The following is a 20,009-nucleotide window of genomic DNA, read 5'->3' as shown; positions in this document are numbered from 1 at the left end:
AGAAAATTCTTCAATTATGAATTTTGCACAACCCTGGTGAGTATAATTACTGACATATCCTTTATGTCAATTATTTTAGCCATCCATTTTTATATATATAAAAAAAATGTATATGGCACTATCACCAATATTGAAGTTCTGATCAATCTATACTGTAAAACACAATAAACACAGCGACTAATGTAATGACTAATGAAATGTAATTCTACACTATAATCTACATAATCTTAATCTTAAAATTCACAGAAACAATCAAATATGCCATTTTTTAATTTATATTATTTTATAATTGTAAAAAAACGAAATATATTTAGCATCTTTAGCAATATAATTCAAATCCACATACGTTTGGCTCTTTTTCTCTCACTTCTCTCAGGTCAGGGACTCTTCTGTGACTGAAATCCACTTTGGCCACAATGCTCCTCACCACCTCTCTTACAACTGTGTAGTCTGTAGCGAAGGACAGATTAAGGGGCAGCTGTGCCGGATGGGACTCTATGGTAAGGTGATATGGTGATGGCGTTAAATAGAGCCCTTTCTGGTCCCTCGTCAAGATGTAGGATGCCATGATGAGAACGGTGACCATAAGTCCGAAAAGGAAGCTTAAGATTTTGATTTTCCGTACAGACCCGAGTGTCCACAGGCCCCATGCTTGATGTTGTGCTCTGTTGTTGTTGACAGTCAATACACTCGTCCACCTGCTGCTGGGGTGTAAAAATGCTGGCTTGTTTTTGGAGTACTCCAGTTTTTCATCCAGGCCATTGAGAAACCCATGCCTGTGGTCCATTTTTGTGTGTTACGTTAGTTGTGTTTTCCTCACATATGAAGTGAATCCCATCGATGTGAGTTATAGTACGTAGTCTTCATCATACTGCTCACATGAAATGGACCATAACCCAAAAGAGCCGTCTTTTGCCAATAAAATCAACATCTTTCATGCAGCAGATGCCGTGTGGCTTCAGGTCATTGTTTATGATGGGATGTTTGTGAGCAGGAAGACAGACAGTGGAATAAGTGGGCTGGCCGCCCGGGGCTTCCCGCACGTGTGGTGAGGGGCAAGACGTGTGGGAGACTATTAGAGCACTCCTTCAATTTAGCTGCCACAAATGACACAGCGGCAGCGGGGTTGACAGCGCACCAGCACAAACACAGTGCAGATCTGGTTGTCAAGGTCACAAACGCCCCAACAGCAGCTTAGATAACAGAAAGGTCTATTCCTGCAAGACAAAAAAGAGCAATAAACCGTAAATACTCAAAGACGGTTCATTGATTTGAGTCTAGGAGGCAGTGGATGGTGTAGTGCTCAGTTTCTGTCTCTCACACATGCCAATAACTCTGTCATGGGGTTTGGATAAGCATCAGAGAAAGGATGGCAGGAAGATCACACAGGCCACAGACTGTGTGACATATGGTGTGTGGGGTATGTATATGTGTTTGTGTGTTGTGTGTGTTTTGGAGAATTTAGGGAGTAATCCATTCAGACATGATAGCCTCAGGACATGCCTAATTAAGAACACAGTAGACTAGCTGCAAGCTAATAGATAAATTTTTTATTTGACAACCTCCACTCCTTCTTTTTCTCTCTCTGCCCTAATCTCTCTTTGTCTTTCTTACATTATAGGTTCTTATACATATGTTGCCAGATTAAAACTTTAATATTAAAAGATAAATTAGAGCAAAGATCAATTATCAAAACAACTGACGTGGAAATGGATAGGGAGGTTTTAGGGGGAATAATTAAGGCCTGAACATGCCAAAGGAAGTCAAAAGCAAAAGTTTAGATGTCTTAAAAGTATATTTTTCTTTAGACATACAAGTATACACTATTTAAACATTTCAAAAGTTTGGGGTCGGTAAAATTGTTAATGTTTTTGAAAGAAGTCTCTTATGCTGCTAGAGCTGCATTTATTTGATCAAACATATTGTCAAAAATGTAATATTGTGAAATATTATTGCAATTTAAAATATATATATATTATTATTTTGTTTTAGTACATATTTTAAAATGTAATTTATTCTTGTGACCGCAGAGCTGAATTTTCAGCAGCCGTTATTCCAGTCATAAGTGTCACATGATTTGGTGCTCAAGAAACTTTTATTTTAAAACTAAGTATAGTTTTTGTTAAAAACACATTTTTGTGGAAACTGATATTTGTTTTTCTCAAATTATTATTTAATGAATAAAAAATTCAAAAGAACAGGATTTATCTGAAACTGACTTTTTTTTACCGTCACTTTTGGTCAGTTTAATGCATCCTTGCTGAATAAAGCATTAATTTCATTCTTTCAAAAAATAATCAATTGTGCTGTAATGTGGTGTTTTTTTTTGTTTCATGTTCATGTTTTCCATGTCTTTTATTTTGTAATTGTTTTATGGTCCATGTTAGTGTCATGCTTCCCTTGCCTCATGTCTCTCTGCCTTGTGTATGTGTCATGTTCTGATTGGTAGTCTTAGTCATGTGTCTTGTTCCCCATTGGTTTGTTCATGTCATGTGACCCTCCTTGTCTGCTATAAGTAGCCTTCATGTTCTCATTGTGCTTTGGTCGTGTATTGAATGTGTTTAACCCACTGTTGGTGAGTCTAGTCTGTTTGTGTCAAGTCTGCTCATGCTATGTCTGTTCAAGTCAAGTCTGTGTCTTGGATTATTGTTTGGATCACTCTGTAAATAAACTGCACTTGGGTTCTCACTACGCTCGCCTTCAGTGGATTGATTCTTTACATGTGCATCTAGGGTTTCTCAAATGATTCCGTAGCCACAAAAGTGTTTTAAACGTTATGGTAAATAGACAGAAATTCCATTCACCTGAGGAAGTAAACATAGCAATAGCAAGCCACTTAATTATTGGATGAAACATTGATAAAATATTTAGTAAATAATCAGAATAATGAAAACTGCATGTAAAGAGGTTTGCTTGTGTCATGTAAACATCTTACTGCGATTAAGTCTCCGATTATTGAAAATAATTGCATTTTATAAATTGTATTGATAACTTCATTATTGGTTTACATATCACAAATATATCAAATTGATTGATCTAATAATAATAATAAAAAATATATCATGCTAATTATTCATGTTAATTTATCTTATTATTTTTCTGTATCCAGTGGGCATTCTGGTTTGGATGTGTTTGGTAAAACTAATGGCTTCCTTCTTGATAAATATATGAACGTGAATGTTCAGGGCCAGTATGTTCTAATTTTTTTATCTTCCTTTTAATTGTGTTTATATTAAACTCAAGGACCCTTCCTACCCATCTCTTCCTACAAATGTCAGGTTGGGAAACAAAACACAAAAATTAACAACAAAGCATTTCTTCTCAATGTACACCTAACAAATTGTTATTGCTAAATGTGCAGGGTTGGAAATTCTATAGCAGGGCTTTTGAAAACCTAAAAAAAATCCATTTGTTTTGTCTTGTTTTGCTTCCTTTTATTTGGGCAAATTAAAGGGCCTGTAGGATACTCTGGTGGAGGGCTTTCATCATCATTTTGTCAAACAGTTCAGGGCTGTTATTTACTGCCTAATTGTGGTTAAATTTACCTTAGGGAGATCATTAACAGAAATGTGACTCTACCGAAGACCACACAGACCACAGTAATCCATGCTGAACTAATAAATAGATGTGGGGCTCATAAATTCTGAGGTTCCTATTTGTGCAAGGAAATAAATGATTTGTATAACGCTCAGAGAGAGAGTGAGGGACAGAGAAATAGGGAGAGATTAATTAAAGAAAAAGAGAGGGAAGGTAGTCAAAGGAGGACATGTGTGTTCCCATGGAGATGAAGGCAGGTGTCATTGGTCTGTGTTGCTATGGAAAATAGACTCCGGGAGTGTTTGTATTTGTACGCTGACCTTAAATGACATTCCAGTGACAGACTGTGCGTCTGACTCAAGTTGATTAGCAATAAGTGAGGTCTCGCTATCTGTGTCGAAAATAAGAGTTTGAGGTAAACCATAGCAATGAGGACCTCCATTGCTGTCAGCGTTGGTGTCTATTTTAAGCATGAGCGTTAAATTTCTGATGACTTTAGCATGGAGTTGGGCTGACGTGTGCTGTCACTTTAAATATATTTCAGAATAACAAACCCAGCTCTAAGTGTGGGGAGGTGAGGCATCTGTGAGCGTGTTTTCATTACAGATCTGACTGAAGTAGAGGAGGAGTCCAGAACAGCGAGCGGATGTGTTAGTTGTTGAAATGAGCACTCACTGCGGGAATGCCACAGCAGTCCACAGCTCAATGATTCATTACTAAGAAGCTCCATCATTATACCTGTCAATCAAAATGACACGTGAGGAGCTCTACAAAGGACCTGCCTATTGATGCTCCTGATGTTGTTAATTCAAAGCTGGCACAAACTCCTTACAGGTTAAAGGGATGAAAATTTTGTCATAATTTACACACTAATCAGTTTAAGTTTGTAATTTCTGTGCAATCAGTGTCACCAAACATGATTTTAAAAATAATGACTTAAGTTTAGACTATTTAAAGGCATAGTTCAATCAAAAATGGAAATCCTGTCATTTACTCACTCTCATGACATTCCAAACCTGTATGACGTACTTTCTATTGCAGAACACAAACAATATTGTCCATACAAGTAAATGGGGTCCAAACAGCATTGGATTCCACTGACTTTCATTGGATGGACAATGATCACTTAAAACAAATTTTCAGTTTGATCAATTTTAATTTGTTTTCACTATATCATTGTTATTTTTAGTTTAGTTGTAGTGTTCTAGTTTGAGTTTATTAAAATTTTTAAAAAAAATTTACATTTGACTTCATTTTAAAGCCATACGTATGTACTTTTGTTTTACTATTTTTACAGTTCTGTTTTTATTTTTATTTCAGTTAGCAAAAATGTTTTTCTTTAGTTCTCAATTTGAGTATTCATTAACCATATTAAAGGGGTTATATGATGCGATTTCAATTTTTCCTTTCTCTTTGAAGTGTTACAAGCTCTTGGTGCATAAAGAAGATATGTAAAGTTGCAAAGACTAAAGTCTCAAATCCAAAGAGATATTCTTTATAAAAGTTAAAGAGTCAACCACGCCTACCTAAAAGGCTCGTTCTAACATGCCCCCACATGTCTACATCACGATGTGGGAAGATTTGCATAACGCCGCCCAAATCTGTCTGTCTGTCTATCTATCTATCTATCTATCTATCTATCTATCTATCTCTCTATCTATATATATATATTGATTGATAGATAGATAGATATAATTCTTCATTTTAAAGCCATACGTATGTACTTTTGTTTTACTATTTTTACAGTTCTGTTTTTATTTTTATTTCAGTTAGCAAAAATGTTTTTCTTTAGTTCTCAATTTGAGTATTCATTAACCATATTAAAGGGGTTATATGATGCGATTTCAATTTTTCCTTTCTCTTTGAAGTGTTACAAGCTCTTGGTGCATAAAGAAGATATGTAAAGTTGCAAAGACTAAAGTCTCAAATCCAAAGAGATATTCTTTATAAAAGTTAAAGAGTCAACCATGCCTACCTAAAAGGCTCGTTCTAACATGCCCCCACATGTCTACATCACGATGTGGGAAGATTTGCATAACGCCGCCCAAATCTGTCTGTCTGTCTATCTATCTATCTATCTATCTATCCATCTATCTCTCTCTCTATCTATCTATATATCGATTGATAGATAGATATAATTAACACAGTGAAGACTAATTAATTTACACAGTGTATGTAGCGCTTCTTGTTTATTGTAATTTTTTTGTCCTATTGCTTGCAATTAGTTTCTTATACTTATTTCATCACTGACTGTTTATTTATCTTCAGTGAGCTTGAGGTTGTTGTTTTTTGTCTCTTTTTAGGCTTGTACTAGTTTGATATTGACATTGGTGATAAGCATTATGAAAAATCTATGGTATCAAAGATTTTAATATCATAAAAACTATTAAAAAAATAACTACATCGTGGTATATATTGTTATCATGATATAAAATTAGTCATATCGTGATATAAGATTTTGGTCTACCCCTACTCCCCCATCTTCCATTGGTCAGACAAATGAATAGTCCCGCCCCAAACTCAAACCACTGACTGAGACATTGCTGCTATGTAAGGTTGGTCAATGAAAAACGCAAATATACACTTGAAGAACTGTTTGATGTCAGGATCCTTTGCTGTTCCTTTATGAGAGTGCTGCAGACCATCTTTCACATACATCTCTCTATACCACCTCCCTCATCCATTTCCAGAGTCATATAAAGAGGGTGGCAGGGCTGTCAGGACCACTGCCTCCGAGCACAGTGGCTGCTCTGTCTGTGCCAGCCAGTGCCATGACTAATGGATCAGAGTATGCAGGAATGGATTTGGGTGGATGGAAGGGAATGCAAAGGATTTGGGGGGTAAAGCAGTAAGTTGGAGCCCACAATATACCACAGAGAGAAACACACACAGGAATATGTCTCTCTGTCTGTCTGTCTGTCGATCTAAATATGCACTCTTGGTTTTATATGTGGGTGAATCTGTTTGTGAAATTACAATCCAGCTCTCCAGCTCAAAAAAGACACAGAAAGCAAAACGCTCGCTATCGTCTCTTTCCGAGTTAATCTAAATTCTCCTCTAATACACACAAGCTCAAACACACACACATATAGACTAACAAGTACACATTCCATTTGTGCAGTGTCAATAGAGGGAAAACACGCAGGGATAACATCTATTCCACAGTCAGTACAAGTGAGAGGAAATGAACGAATGCAGCAGCCAATGGAGATGGATAATGAAGCTCGGTGAAGCCGAGTCTGAAATGGCATCAGTCAGTTGTTCATATTACACTTATTACATCAAATTGAATAATCTTTGCTGAATGCACTTGGTTATTTATTCATTGACGTCACCTATTCAAAGTGTTGGGACAGTATCACATCTCTTTTTTTTTACTCTCACTCATTTTCATTAATCTTTTCCCTAATCAGTTTTTTCCCAAACTCTGATTAGGAAAGGAGAAACAGGCTTAGTTAGCTGTTTGGTTAGCTGTATGTGTTTACACACGATGATTGTTAATGCTTTAAAGCTGTGCTGAAATACCAACATAGATCCAAAAATGCTCAACAAAACATTTTGACAACTACAGTACATAGCAACATTCAGAGGTCAAAATGCCTTTATTTTGCTTTTTTTATTTAATAAATTTAATTAGCATAACAATCTGAGCAAAAAGTTGGTATGAAAAATTAACATGAATATCTTAGTATTTGGTTTGCCTGTAATTTATTTATTTATTTTGCTTGTAGAAGTACTTTGTCAGAACAGTTGCAAAAATAATTCATTTTTGGGTGAACTATCCCTTTAAGCCCTTTAGAGAATAGCAAAACCTTCTAAATAATAATTTAAAGTCTGGGACATGTATCATATGTTGCATGTCTTCAATATTAATGCATTGTTTTTTTTCTATTTTCTTGTGTCCTGACTGTGCTGATTAAATGTGCTGCAAATGAAATTGAAAAGAAAACAAATGACATTATGATTGAAGGCTCTGGGTGCAAGGATGCGATGTGACGTCTGACAAACACAACCTAGAAAAAGCCTTGAGAATGACAGTTCAATTAATACAGTCACTCTATGAAAAACCTCAGACGCTCTAGTTCCCTCCCCAACACTAGACAGCATATGAAAATGTCTCTCCCTGAAGAGAATGGTAAAATAGACAAAAGATATATAAATTAAGTTCACCCTTAAGGACAGAGACAGTGTGCCCTATCTTGTTCCAAACATAGCACAACATTTTTTTGTTTTGTTTGCCCATATAGTGAAGCCACTGTATGGATAAAAACAGTTGAAACAGTATTATTCAAAATATCCTCATATGTATTTTGTTTTGGGGTGAACTATCCCTATCAATGCACTAGAATGTTAGCAAAAACTGGTTCTGTGCGCACCACACCATCTATCACTGTAGTGCTAGAAAACATTTGAGAAGTTTGATTAAACAAGGCTGATTGGTCAATAGGAAGTACTGTATGGAATCTGGAAAGACAAATTAGGACATACATTGTAGTTTTCTTTTTTCTTATAGTTATAGTGTGCTGAATATAATGCATTCCATTCAGCAATGATTTTTTTCTGCTGAATGTAATTATTAATAAAACAATTGCATACCAGAATCTCAAAAGAAATGAATTTGCAATCAAGCAGTATACACCTATGTGTTCTCTGCTCTCAACATCTCTGTGACAGCAGCCAGTGTATAACCCAAATCAGATTAACCCCTTAGCATTCCTGTAAAATTAGCCAAAAATGTCTAATAAATGCATACCCAAAGTAAATTGCATGCTGTTCTTGAACCATTTGGAGTATGCATGATTTTGGTCTCTTTTGAAAGGTGACACTCTAAGGTTTGTTCCTAAACAGAATAAACCTCAGAATCACTGTAAGTCTTACTGGTATTGAGTAATAGAACTTTGAACACACTGAAAAAGGAAAAAAAAAACATTCAGCTATTATCTGGAAAGCACAATGGCGGTCTGACAAAGACACTGATTATACCTGCTGTGTTGATTGTATCTTAAAAAGGTTCGCAACATTCGAATCACAACTTCAAAGAGATGAGACATGTTAAGATTTTTTTTTTTTAGGTTTTTTTTTAGTTGTTGTATGTCACGAAGTTAACACAAAGTTAAAACATGCAGTGTACTGTGGGCGGTACAGTGGAACACTAACAGGTTAATGCCTGCTGTTCAGTCGTATTAACCCTCTAAGCGCCAAAGTCGCAAAATTGCGACAAGCCGTCATACTTAATAAAATAGACTGTAGTTCCTAATATGGTGTAATATCTCATTTGTATTCCCTACCACTAGATGGCAGACATGTAGTACTTCGATTCTAGACCAAAATTATGTCACGTTCCTATTCAAAGCGTTCGAGGAAATAGCAGAGCAAGTGAGCTATCGTGTCATTGATGCAGAAGCAGTTCAGTTCATAGCGTGCGAGTAAATTGTGAGATTTGTGAGAGAAAATCGCCAAATGGCTAATAAAAAGTTGTACCGTGAGGATGTGTTGCAAATGTTATTTGCCGATTCTGACTCTGAAGGGTAATATTTGCCTTTTGGAAATGATGATCGGTCGTCTAATAATCGCGCTTCTCCCAGTACATCTTTGCAGCGCAATGGTGCCGCCGTGCAAGGCGCGAGTGTTCACGAAGCACAAACAAGTGATCATTCAAACATCTATTCAATATCAATTATTTCCTGAATATTACTGATCAAAAAGTAGGGTACTGTTCACATGCGTTTTACTACTATATAGTATAGTAATATAGTAATAATTTAGCACTTTCTCCCATTTTATTGTTGGTTTCCTCTTTTCTGATCATTTGGAATGAGGATAAAAAGATAAAAAAAAGCATGCAAATAAGTTCAAACATCAATTCAATATCTACTATTTCCTGAATATTATGAAATTCAAGATGGCCGCATCTAATGACGTCATAATATGCTAATTAGACGTGTATATTTACACCCCACATAAACTTTCGGTCATGCCCAACATTTTTTTAATTTATAGTAGATCTCTATCTTTAAGCCTTTTCAAGCCACAAGCTTTTGAAATCTTGATGTCAAAATCCAGCCGAAATTACTTTCAGGCTTGACAGATCACTTTGCGGGTGCAATATAATCTATTTGCATTGACACTCCCCTTTATTGAGCATTTTTATGGAGACAGACCCCAAATTACATCTTCAATCAAAGTCCACAATAACTGACAAGATATCCTATTTTGTGTGGATAATTTTAAGTGTGCATGCAAAACTTTACTAAATCAATGGCTAAATTATTATTTTTGTCGCTACAAAGCCATGTGACACTAAATTATAACACTGTGCACTTGGTATTTAGTATTGCAGCAGGTCAGTAAAGCCTGAACTTTTCTCATTAAAATGCTACTTGCGTTTTCCTAAGCTGATAAATACAAGGGCATAAATAATATGGCAGTTATTATTAGTGACATCTTGTGTAATTTGGAACCCATCTGGCAGACAGATGTGCTTATGGGTGATGTTATGGGAACTCTTGCTGAAGTAGGCCTTTCTCAATGCCCCTTTATTCCCTCCTCTGATACTCCAGCATGCATATATATGATGACAGGCTCATGTTCAGTTTGGCAGATTTGTTTTGCAGCTTGAAGAAGATGTTTGTGTCTCAGCTCTTGAAACATGAGGCATGTGGTTTGCTGTTGATTTCAGACTGTCAGTGTGTTGATGGAAGGCTTTATTGTGTTATGCTGCGCAGCGTGTGTAGCACCAGAGCAAGGAAGCTGAGGAGAGCTGTTTATGTAATCTACGCTGAAAAGAGCAGTAGCACAGAAGAAAAGAACTGTAATTAAACAACAGAGATGAGAGAAGAGAAGTTCCCTCAGGTGCTTCATTCGGCAGCCTATGTGAATAAACACTTCTCGGTTATGAAGGAAAGAAAGAGCTTGAACCATCTTTATTAAGATGATTGCAACCTGATACAATGGTATATTTCACATTCTCATTCAAATATAATCAAATCAAATTTTTTTAAATAAAATAAATATATATATTTTTTTTTAAATAACTATTATCATTTATTATTTTATTTAGTTTTATATTATTAAAAAATAATTTACTTTTTTATTTGTTTATTTTATTTATTAATTTTTTTAATTTTTTAAGTTTTTAACTTCGCTATAATTAACAGCTCTGTGGTCATGTGTTCAACTGTTGTATTTCCTGACAATGCAATGTTGAAACACTATTGTGTGCTTGATGGGAAACTCAGGACACCTCTTCCTAGACCTTTTACTGTATGTCCCAGATATGCACACAGTACAACAATAGATCCAAGTTCCTCTTGCCAGTTAATCAATAGCCTATTCTTTGTTACCATCCCAATGCACAATTCACAAGGATAATGTGTAGCAAATGTCAACAAAGCAGTTGTGCATAAAAATGTGAAGTCACGCCGATTCTATACCTTCAGATAACAGCCACTTGAATTTATCTCATAAATAAATGATGTCCTGGACTGGATTCTTAATTAAATCTGCTACCTGGGACTTAAGATATAAAGAGTTGAGATACAAATTGAAAACAGAGGGATGGGAGATTCATTATAGAGCATCCATTGTGTGAATGAACCTACGTGAGCTACAAATAACTCTAAGAATTTTTTCTCATTTGCTTTATTTTTTCTCTCTCTCATCCTCTTCTTTTATGTTTCTCCACCCCCGAATGCAGGTTATGGAAGGCAGCTTTCCTTTTCCTTAAAAACAAGGTTTTACCTATCACAATATATTCTTGTTTTTTCCTTCTCTTTGTTATGTTTTTATTGATCTCTTTGTATTTTAGTTTATATGTAGTTTAGTCAGAACTTCACTCTTTTTCAAACCTTTTGTTTGCCAAAGAACGTCTCAGTTACGTATGGTACCCCTCGTTCCCTGATGGAGGGAACAGAGACATTGTGTCGAAGTTCAGATGCTAGAGGTCGCACTTAGGAGTCCAGGCACCTCTGACATCATTGAGAAAAGGCCAATGAAATGGGTAAGCAAAATTGGTATAGCTGGTCACACCCCGGACATTCGGGTATAAATAGGCCAGCATGGCATTTGCTCACTCGTTTTATTCTGAGGAGTCGAGAAGCATCTCAACCCACTCAGAAGCAGTTCAGAGTTGTTTCATATGGGACACAACGTCTCCATTCCCTCCATCAGGGAACGGAGGTTATCATACGCAACAGAGACATTCCCTTTCAGTCGGTCACTTCGACATTGTGTCGAAGTTCCAACACTAAGGGTTCCTATACTAAACGTCACAGCTGCTAAACTGCGTTTCGAGTCCGTGGGGGCACAGATGTTGACAAGCCCAGTGTGCCATGACCAAATGCAACTCACCTCCTTGTAACCTTCCAATGTCCAGACTTATGATCTCACTCTCCAACATCAGGGAGAGCCACCATATAAGTCAGAGGTCACCTCCACTCATTCTGATAAAAACAAGAATAAATAGCAGTTGAAAATTCCTGGTTGTAATGTGGGGAAGCGTTCATTTTCCCAAGTGGGAAAAGATCCCTACAGAGACCACATCCTACCCAAAGGGGAGGTAACATGTGGAGATACACCCTATGGACTCACTAATGGCGCTTTTCCACTGCATGGTACGGCACGGTACGGCTCGGTACGGTGGGATCGGGAAAGGTCTGAACTTGAACTCGGGACGCCCGAAGCGCAAAGGCGCTACTCCTTTTTTTAACAACCAAAAAGTTTTGTTGTCTGTTGTGGAAGTACAGACGTTCCTCTCGTTGATAGCAGAGGAGCGGATCCAGCGAGAGCTTGATGGGGCGACACGGAAATAAAACTTTTTTTTGAGGAGTCGTGGTAGTAGAGACGGCGCAACTATAACGACATGTGAATAATCCCGCCCACTCTAAAGCGGTACTGAACTGCAGTGGAAATGTCTCGTTGATAGCAGAGGAGCGGATCCAGCGAGAGCTTGATGGGGCGACACGGAAATAAAACTTTTTTTTTGAGGAGTCGTGGTAGTAGAGACGGCGCAACTATAACGACATGTGAATAATCCCGCCCACTCTAAAGCGGTACTGAACTGCAGTGGAAACGCAAACCATGCCGAGCCGAGCCGAGCCGAACCGTGCAGTGCTGTACTGAGCCGTACCGAGCCGAGTCGTACCACGCAGTGGAAAAGCATCATAAAAGGGAGTACTACATAGGGAAGGTTTTGTGTTGTGGTCTCCGCATAAGGGGAGAACTACCAAGTGCAGAAACAAGTGGCAGATCGACTGTCTGTCTAGGGGAAACACTGAATCCTATTCAGAACACTAATCCATTATGAGAGTTCACTCGCAGGATACTCGTAATGGATTCTTATAGTGAGTTCCTCCGCCAAACTCAGCTACACAAGGGAGTGCTTGAGTGATGGAAGGGTAGTCCAGGGTTCATAAGAAGGAACTGAACTGGACTCAATAAGTGCACATTATCACCTCAGAGAGGGGAAGGCACTAAATGCAAGCTCTACACCCTACCAACCACCTGAGTGTTGTAATGAGCTAGTGCTCAAAACTCTGGATGAAACTGGTTCCATTTGCCGAATGGAGAATTTGGCAAATGCATTAAGTGTAGCCCAACCTGCAGCTCTACAAATGTCCGCTAATGAGGCTTCATTTGCTAACGCTGACGAATCAGCAACACATCCACAATCCAGTGGGATATCCTTTGTTTAAGGACAGCATTCCCCTTCTGCTGACCTCCAAAGCATACAAAGAGCTGTTCAGACAGCCTGAAACTCTGTGTGTGTTCCAAATAGATGCGTAGGGCTTGCACCGGCCACAACAGAGACAGGTCAGGGTCTCCCTCCTGCGGGGGGATGGCTCGCAAGGTTACCACCTCCTCTCTAAAAGGAGTGGTGGTAACCTTGGGCACATATCCCGGTCGGGGTCTCAGGACAACGTGAGAGTCTGTCAGCCTGAATTCTAGGCATGATTTGTTAATGGAGAGAGAAGTGAGCACAGTCAGGAAGGCCATCTTCATAGAGAGGGCACGAAGTCCAACTGACTAAAGGGACTCAAACGAATCTTTCTGTAAAGTCCTGAAGGACCACTGAGAGATCCCAAGAGGGGATGAGGCACGGCCTTGGGGGATTCAACCTCCGGGCGCCTCCTAGGAATCTGATAACCAGAGCGTGCTTCCCCACTGATCTGGATCTCCCCACCGATCACACATCTCCGAGGATGGTTCCTATGGGAAGAACACCAATTCATGAAAATGTGCCATTTCAGATTGTATAGCCACCTCGCAGAGGGGGCCCTAGCCTGCGTAATGATATGCACCACTGCGGGTAAAGACCTCTGAGTTCCTCCAGGTCACATCCAGGGACAAAACACAGAGGTTCCAGAGATCTGGACGCAGGTGCCAGGTTGTGCCCTTCCCCTGGGAGAGAAGGTCCCTCGTCAGGGGTATCTCCCAGGGAGGAGCCGATACCAACAGCACAAGCTCTGAGAACCAAGTCTTGTTGGGCCAATAATGTGGCACAAACAAGAGTTGTTCCATGTCCTCCGTGACTTTGCACTGCGTCCGTGCAACAAGGCTCACTGGAGGAAATGCATATTCACGTAGGCCTGGGCCAGCTGTGTGCCAGTGTGTCCGTGCTGAGGGGGCCTTGGTTAGGGAAACCACAGTGGGCAATGAGTGGATTCTCATGAGGCCAACAGATCTATCTGTGCCTGACCTTATTGACTCCAAAACAACTGGACCGGCTGGAGGGGAAGCCTCCACTTGCCTCGAAGCATGACCTGCCATGAGAGGGAGACTGCTACATGATTGAGGTCGCCAGGGATGAGTGTGGCACGCACATACCTGAATCTCTGCTGGCTCCACAGTAAGAGATGTTGGGCGAGGTGTGTGCCTCGGCGCCATGCCCATCTCAGGATTCGGGTATTGTTGTCTCTGAAAGTATTTGAGATGGACTGCTAGAGTGCCATAAATCCAACGACGAGGAGATTAAGAGGTGAATGAACCAAAGAACAGAATGATTGAGCAAATGCCACGCTGACCTATTTATACCCAGATGTCTGGGGCATGGCCCGCTATGCAAATTTTGCTCGCCAATTTCATTGGCCTTTTCTCAATGATGTCTGGGGTGTCTGGGCTCCCAAGTTCGACCCCTAGTGACGGAACTTCGACACAATGTCGAAGTGACCGACTGAAAGGGAACTCTAAATATAATGTTTTCCTTGCAAGAGATTTCTTTGCTAAAATATAAAGGCAGCTATATATTTCCATGTACAGTGTGAGATCCCATTAATATTATAAAGACATGTTGTTATTTAAATAATTTGCCAATTAAAAAAAAAAATTTTCAAAAGACACTATTAATATATTATCTGAATTTTTTACTCACAAATATATATATATATATATATATATATATGCACCCATTATTTGATTAATTTATTTCACAAAACTATAGCCAATTTTGTTTTGATTTTGTTGTATTATTATTGTTTTTTGTGTGTATTTCAAACTATGGTTGTCAATGGAATAAACATAAATAATGCTGATTTATCATGAAGATCTATCTATCTATCTATCTATCCATGGAAGCCCATTTCTACTACAGGAAGAAAAAAAATCATTTCAACTTTCTGACAAATCAGACTTTTTTTATCACAATTCTGAGAAATTATGAGACAATTGTGAGATATAAATCTTGATCCCCCGCCCCAACAAATCTGAATTTACATCTCACAATTCCATTTCTTGGTTTCTGCTATAGACTAAAAAAATAAAAAAGGTAATTGCATGTTTATATCTCACAATTCCAACTTTTCTTCAGAATTGCGAGTTATAAACATGCCGTAATTCTGACTTTCTTTCTCAAAATTGCATGTTTTTATCTTGTAATTCTAACTATATATATATCTCACAATAAGATGTTTATATTTTTTACTGCATGGCAGAAACAAGCTTCCATAATTAAAAAGTTTAACCCCAGCTGGAAAACCCTTGCATTAAATGAACACAATAGTGAATCAGATCTTTCACAGTGAAATGTAACGTAATTAAAAATGTAAAAATAAGTTAGATAAACCTGTATGTATGTAAATGACTTCTAACATAATCTGTTTTCCAGTCGCTCTGTGCTTGGCAGAAATGTGCTTGAATATGAAAGACATTAAAATGTAATTTGCAGCAATCACAAATTACGATTGTGGTAACAATTTTAGAAAACAAACTTGACAGACAGCACACTTTGTTCTCCCCTTTCTCAGTAGACCATGCTATTCTGAGCCCAAACAATGCAGCCTCTTTGACCAGAGAATGCCATCGGCCTCGTCCTGTCTTGCGATAGTGGCTGGCTAATGTTCCATGCATCATTAAAGAGGGCAGCAGACCAACAGATGACTAGAAGAGAGAAGGGGGAGAAGTGAACTCTCTCAGAGGCCGTCCTCCCTCCATTGATACTGCTGCACAATGTTTATGTTTCTGCTCCAAATAGACATGAAAGACTGAGTGTAGAACTGAGTCTCAGGGGGCCTGACGCCTCAAGTAAAATCATATTAGGATTTAATCTGATCTAATTCTGTGCCTGTTGATAATACCTATTCACTGCAGAGAGCAGGTGCTATAAATACCCTTTATTGGGGGAAGGGGGCATTGGGAAGGCCAATGTCTCCCTGTTTGTGGTTTGCATAGTCTTGCATAGCCAAATCTCTGATTAAAAAGAGGTCTGGTCCTCATTGTAGCCTATTCTAGAGAAGAACAGTCTATTAAGAGAGGAAGAGACTCTCTGACCGACTTGCTTGCTTTACCGTAAAAAAATTAAAAATTGAAAACAAATGTGTGGATATATATAAATATATATATACAGTATATATGTGTGTGTGTGTGTAAATATGTGTAAATTCATGATCACGTTAACTTTCTATATTTTTGCATTTAGTTTACCATTGCCATCATCTAACGCTCACTTACAATGTAAAAAAAGCAAGTGTAATTTTAACTGTAAGATATTGTAAAGACGCTACAGGGAAAAAAAATATTAATTGGTTACCAGTAAGTTCCCGTACTATATACAGGGGAAAACTTTACAAGATCTAAACAGACATGTCATGTAATTTTACAGTAAAATGCTGTTAATTGTACAAAGAACAAATCAATTGTATAATTTACAGTCAAAAACTGTAAACTGATGTTTCCTAAATTCCCTGCTTGACACTCCACATTTGAAAGTATTTTGTTTAAATTATCATGTTAATTTTAGTTTGTTATCAGTTATGTACATTTGGGTTTTATGTTACATCTTCTGTTGTTTAATCAATGTTTATTGCATTAATTAAGTGTCATGTGTGTTACCATGATGGTGTTTTGTGTTTGCATGAATGACTTTGGGCACCTTCTGTATATTATTATATACTATTATATATTCTTCAGCTTGTGGAAGAGCTACTTGTGATGAGCTTTGATTTTTTAATGTGGCTTTCTCTTTTACTGTTGCGAAGCATCAGCAGAGTCCGGATCCATTTGCAGCTTTTATTGAGTAAACAGTTGGTCACCTGCACTTTTCCCCTCCGCAGGATGTTCGAAGACTTCGCGAAAGTGTTGGAGAAATGTTGTGAAGGTGGGAAATGAGGAGCCGTCCATTCCCCAAACAGCGGTAGCCCAATCCAGCGCCCTCCCGGTAAGCAATGAACACACAAAGGCAATGTGGCTAGAGTCCGTGGGGTAAAGTGAGGGCTGTTGATTAACAAAAAGCGAACACTGAAGCAAGAACCCTTTGCATCTTTCAGGGTCTCCATTGAATTTCTCTGGGAAAGCTAGTCGTGGGCTCACTGGTGATGTTGGTGATGTTAGGGGTGGCGTGGTGTAACTAGGCGCTGGGGCTGGAGCGGCTGCAGCCGCAGCTGGCGTTATTTGAAGGCCTTGCAGTGCTTTCACTAACTCCTCGGTGAGTGAGGTAAGCCGATTTAGTTGGTGGTGATGCATGGCGAGCTGTGTGGCCTGCGCAGATAGCTCAGTGGATAATTGCATGAGTGCTGCTGGATCGCTGTGTGGCGAAGTCTTCTGTTTTGCTGTTCCTGTCATAGTTTTGCCTTGCCTGCTTTCCCGTGTTACCTGATTTTTGCCTGTTTATCTTGGATTAACCCTTTGCCTGCTGTTTCGGACTGTGTTTGCACCTCGCCTGGACTATTGCTCGTGTTATTGGATTTCCCCTCTTGTCAAGCCCTCTGGATAACGTTCGCTGTCTACTGACTCACGCCCGGTTTGGATTAATCTTTTGTCTTGCCCTCTATATACCTGTTTGCCATTGTCAGAAACTTGCCTGTTTTTATGACCACGCCTTTAAATAAAAGCTTTGCAGATGGATCCACACGTCTCACGTCTCGTTCGCCCCGTAACATTTACCACCTTTTATGATGGTTGTCAGTATATGTTAAAGGTACAAAACGGATTTTAGTAGCAGTCTGCGTTGTTGAATTTACCAGATTACATTCAAATTTTTTTGTTTGTAAATTACAGTTTTATATTATAAAATTTACAGTTTATTCTGTAAATGTGTTTACAGTTTTTCTGATTTTTTTTACAGTGTACAGTTAATCTTTAATAACACAAATAATTTAATAACACAAATCTACCAAATCTCAACATGAATATCAGTGTTTCATGCTATACATTAAAAATTATTACCAAATTTTAAAAAATATTACATTTAAAAATGTATATGCATTAACTTGTAGCATGAAAAATGGTTAATTTTAGGTTTTAGTTTTTTATTTGTATTTAGAATATTAAAATTACAGTGTACAGTTAATCTTTAATAACACAAATAATTTAATAACACAAATCTACCAAATCTCAACATGAATATCAGTGTTTCATGCTATACATTAAAAATTATTACAAAATTTTAAAAAATATCACTTTTAAAAATGTATATGCATTAACTTGTAGCATTAAAAATGGTTAATTTTAGGTTTTAGTTTTTTATTTGTATTTAGAATATTAAAATAAAGCAGAACTGAAATGGAATTAATACTTCTAAAATATTAATAAATATTAATAACTATTTAATTACTACTTAACAACCATTCTTTAACTTAAATATTTAAATGTAGCTATTTTAGTTTATTAGTATTAATTTATATTAATAATATTAATAAAACTAAAACAGAATAATATTAATATTGAAGATTTGATAACCTTCAAAAAATCCAGTGAATGAACTGAATCAACAGAACACTGAATTTAATTGTGCTGAATAATGACAATATTGTCTTCTGCAGGCTTATTATAGTTTACTAAAACTAAATCAATAAAACAATTTAGTAACTTGAAATAAAATAGGCTTGAACTGAAATAAAATAAAATATAAATATATATATATATAAAAGTATTTCAATTATACTAAAATTACCCTAGTCTTCTGTAGAGCTATTTTACAGCTGAAATTGTTTCATACTCAATGGACTTTGCAACATACAGGTAGTATTTATTATTTTCCTGTTTATTACTGTGAAGCTGATTTGACACAATCTGTAAGTGCTATATACAGGTGCATCTCAATAAATTAGAATGTCGTGGAAAAGTTCATTTATTTCATCAATTATGCTAAAATTACCCTAGTCTTCTGTAGAGCTATTTTACAGCTGAAAATGTTTCATACTCAATGGACTTTGCAACATACAGGTAGTATTTATTATTTTCCTGTTTATTACTGTGAAGCTGATTTGACACAATCTGTAAGTGCTATATACAGGTGCATCTCAATAAATTAGAATGTCGTGGAAAAGTTCATTTATTTCAGTAATTCAACTCAAATTGTGAAACTTGTGTATTATGTTTAAAATAAATGAATGTTAGTTATGGAGATCAGTTACATTTTTATCTCAGGCTTAGAAGCCTGTGATAAATGATGTCTGGCAGATTGGCATATGGACTACTAAAATTGACTAATGTCTTTTTTTCTTCTTGTTCACAGACTGTGAAAATGGTTCAGATGAATCATATCTCATGAATTTACATAGGCTTTTTAATCAAAATAATCATACTGTTAAAATATCTGTTGAGTGTTGTTAGTTTGCCTCCCTCACAAAACTATGGTAGGCTATTTTAACACTTAACCAACCAACCCTTCAACCTGAAATGGGTTGGTATAAATGCACAACATAACTTTGGTCATTAATTAACAAAAGTTAAGAGCCGAAATATTTTGTGACATGAATGTATATGTTGTTTGCAAGGACATATCGTTGTGTTTGTTTCACAAGAGATATTCAGCAAAGAATGAGTATCGTACCAACCGACCCCGGTCTCCTTTGATTTATGCTTTTACAGTAACAATAACTGCAACTATGGTTATTTTGGCGTAAACTGTGGTTACCATGGTAAATGTTTGTAAGGGTAATAATGCCGTTGAACTTACCTGAGCGAATCTTCTGTCACAGCAGCATCCCATCGATCTGAATGAAACATTGTGCGTGTGAAAATCCTGATGAGAGCCGCTA

General features: G+C 37.4%; 1 protein-coding gene across 2 annotated transcripts in view; it reads right to left on the bottom strand.

Moving 5' to 3' along the window:
* The window catches only part of LOC107553193 (carbohydrate sulfotransferase 15-like), a 34,091-nt gene that overhangs the window by 7,701 nt on the left and 6,381 nt on the right, over nucleotides 1-20,009 (bottom strand). Inside the window, exons 2-3 of one of the 2 annotated variants that reach the window (XM_016235340.1) lie at nucleotides 19,928-19,964; nucleotides 347-1,217 (exon numbers count right to left, since the gene is read on the bottom strand). In XM_016235340.1, coding sequence (XP_016090826.1) covers nucleotides 347-787 — 441 coding nt within the window. In that variant the 5' untranslated portion in view covers nucleotides 788-1,217; nucleotides 19,928-19,964. The remainder of the gene's footprint in view (nucleotides 1-346; nucleotides 1,218-19,927; nucleotides 19,965-20,009) is intronic. The other variant, XM_016235330.1, reaches the window with a different exon arrangement.

Source organism: Sinocyclocheilus grahami, unplaced genomic scaffold, assembly GCF_001515645.1.
Source record: "Sinocyclocheilus grahami isolate Dianchi unplaced genomic scaffold, SAMN03320097.WGS_v1.1 scaffold18.1, whole genome shotgun sequence".
NCBI classification, from domain to species: Eukaryota; Metazoa; Chordata; class Actinopteri; order Cypriniformes; family Cyprinidae; genus Sinocyclocheilus; species Sinocyclocheilus grahami.
This window is presented reverse-complemented; position numbering and strand designations above follow the sequence as displayed.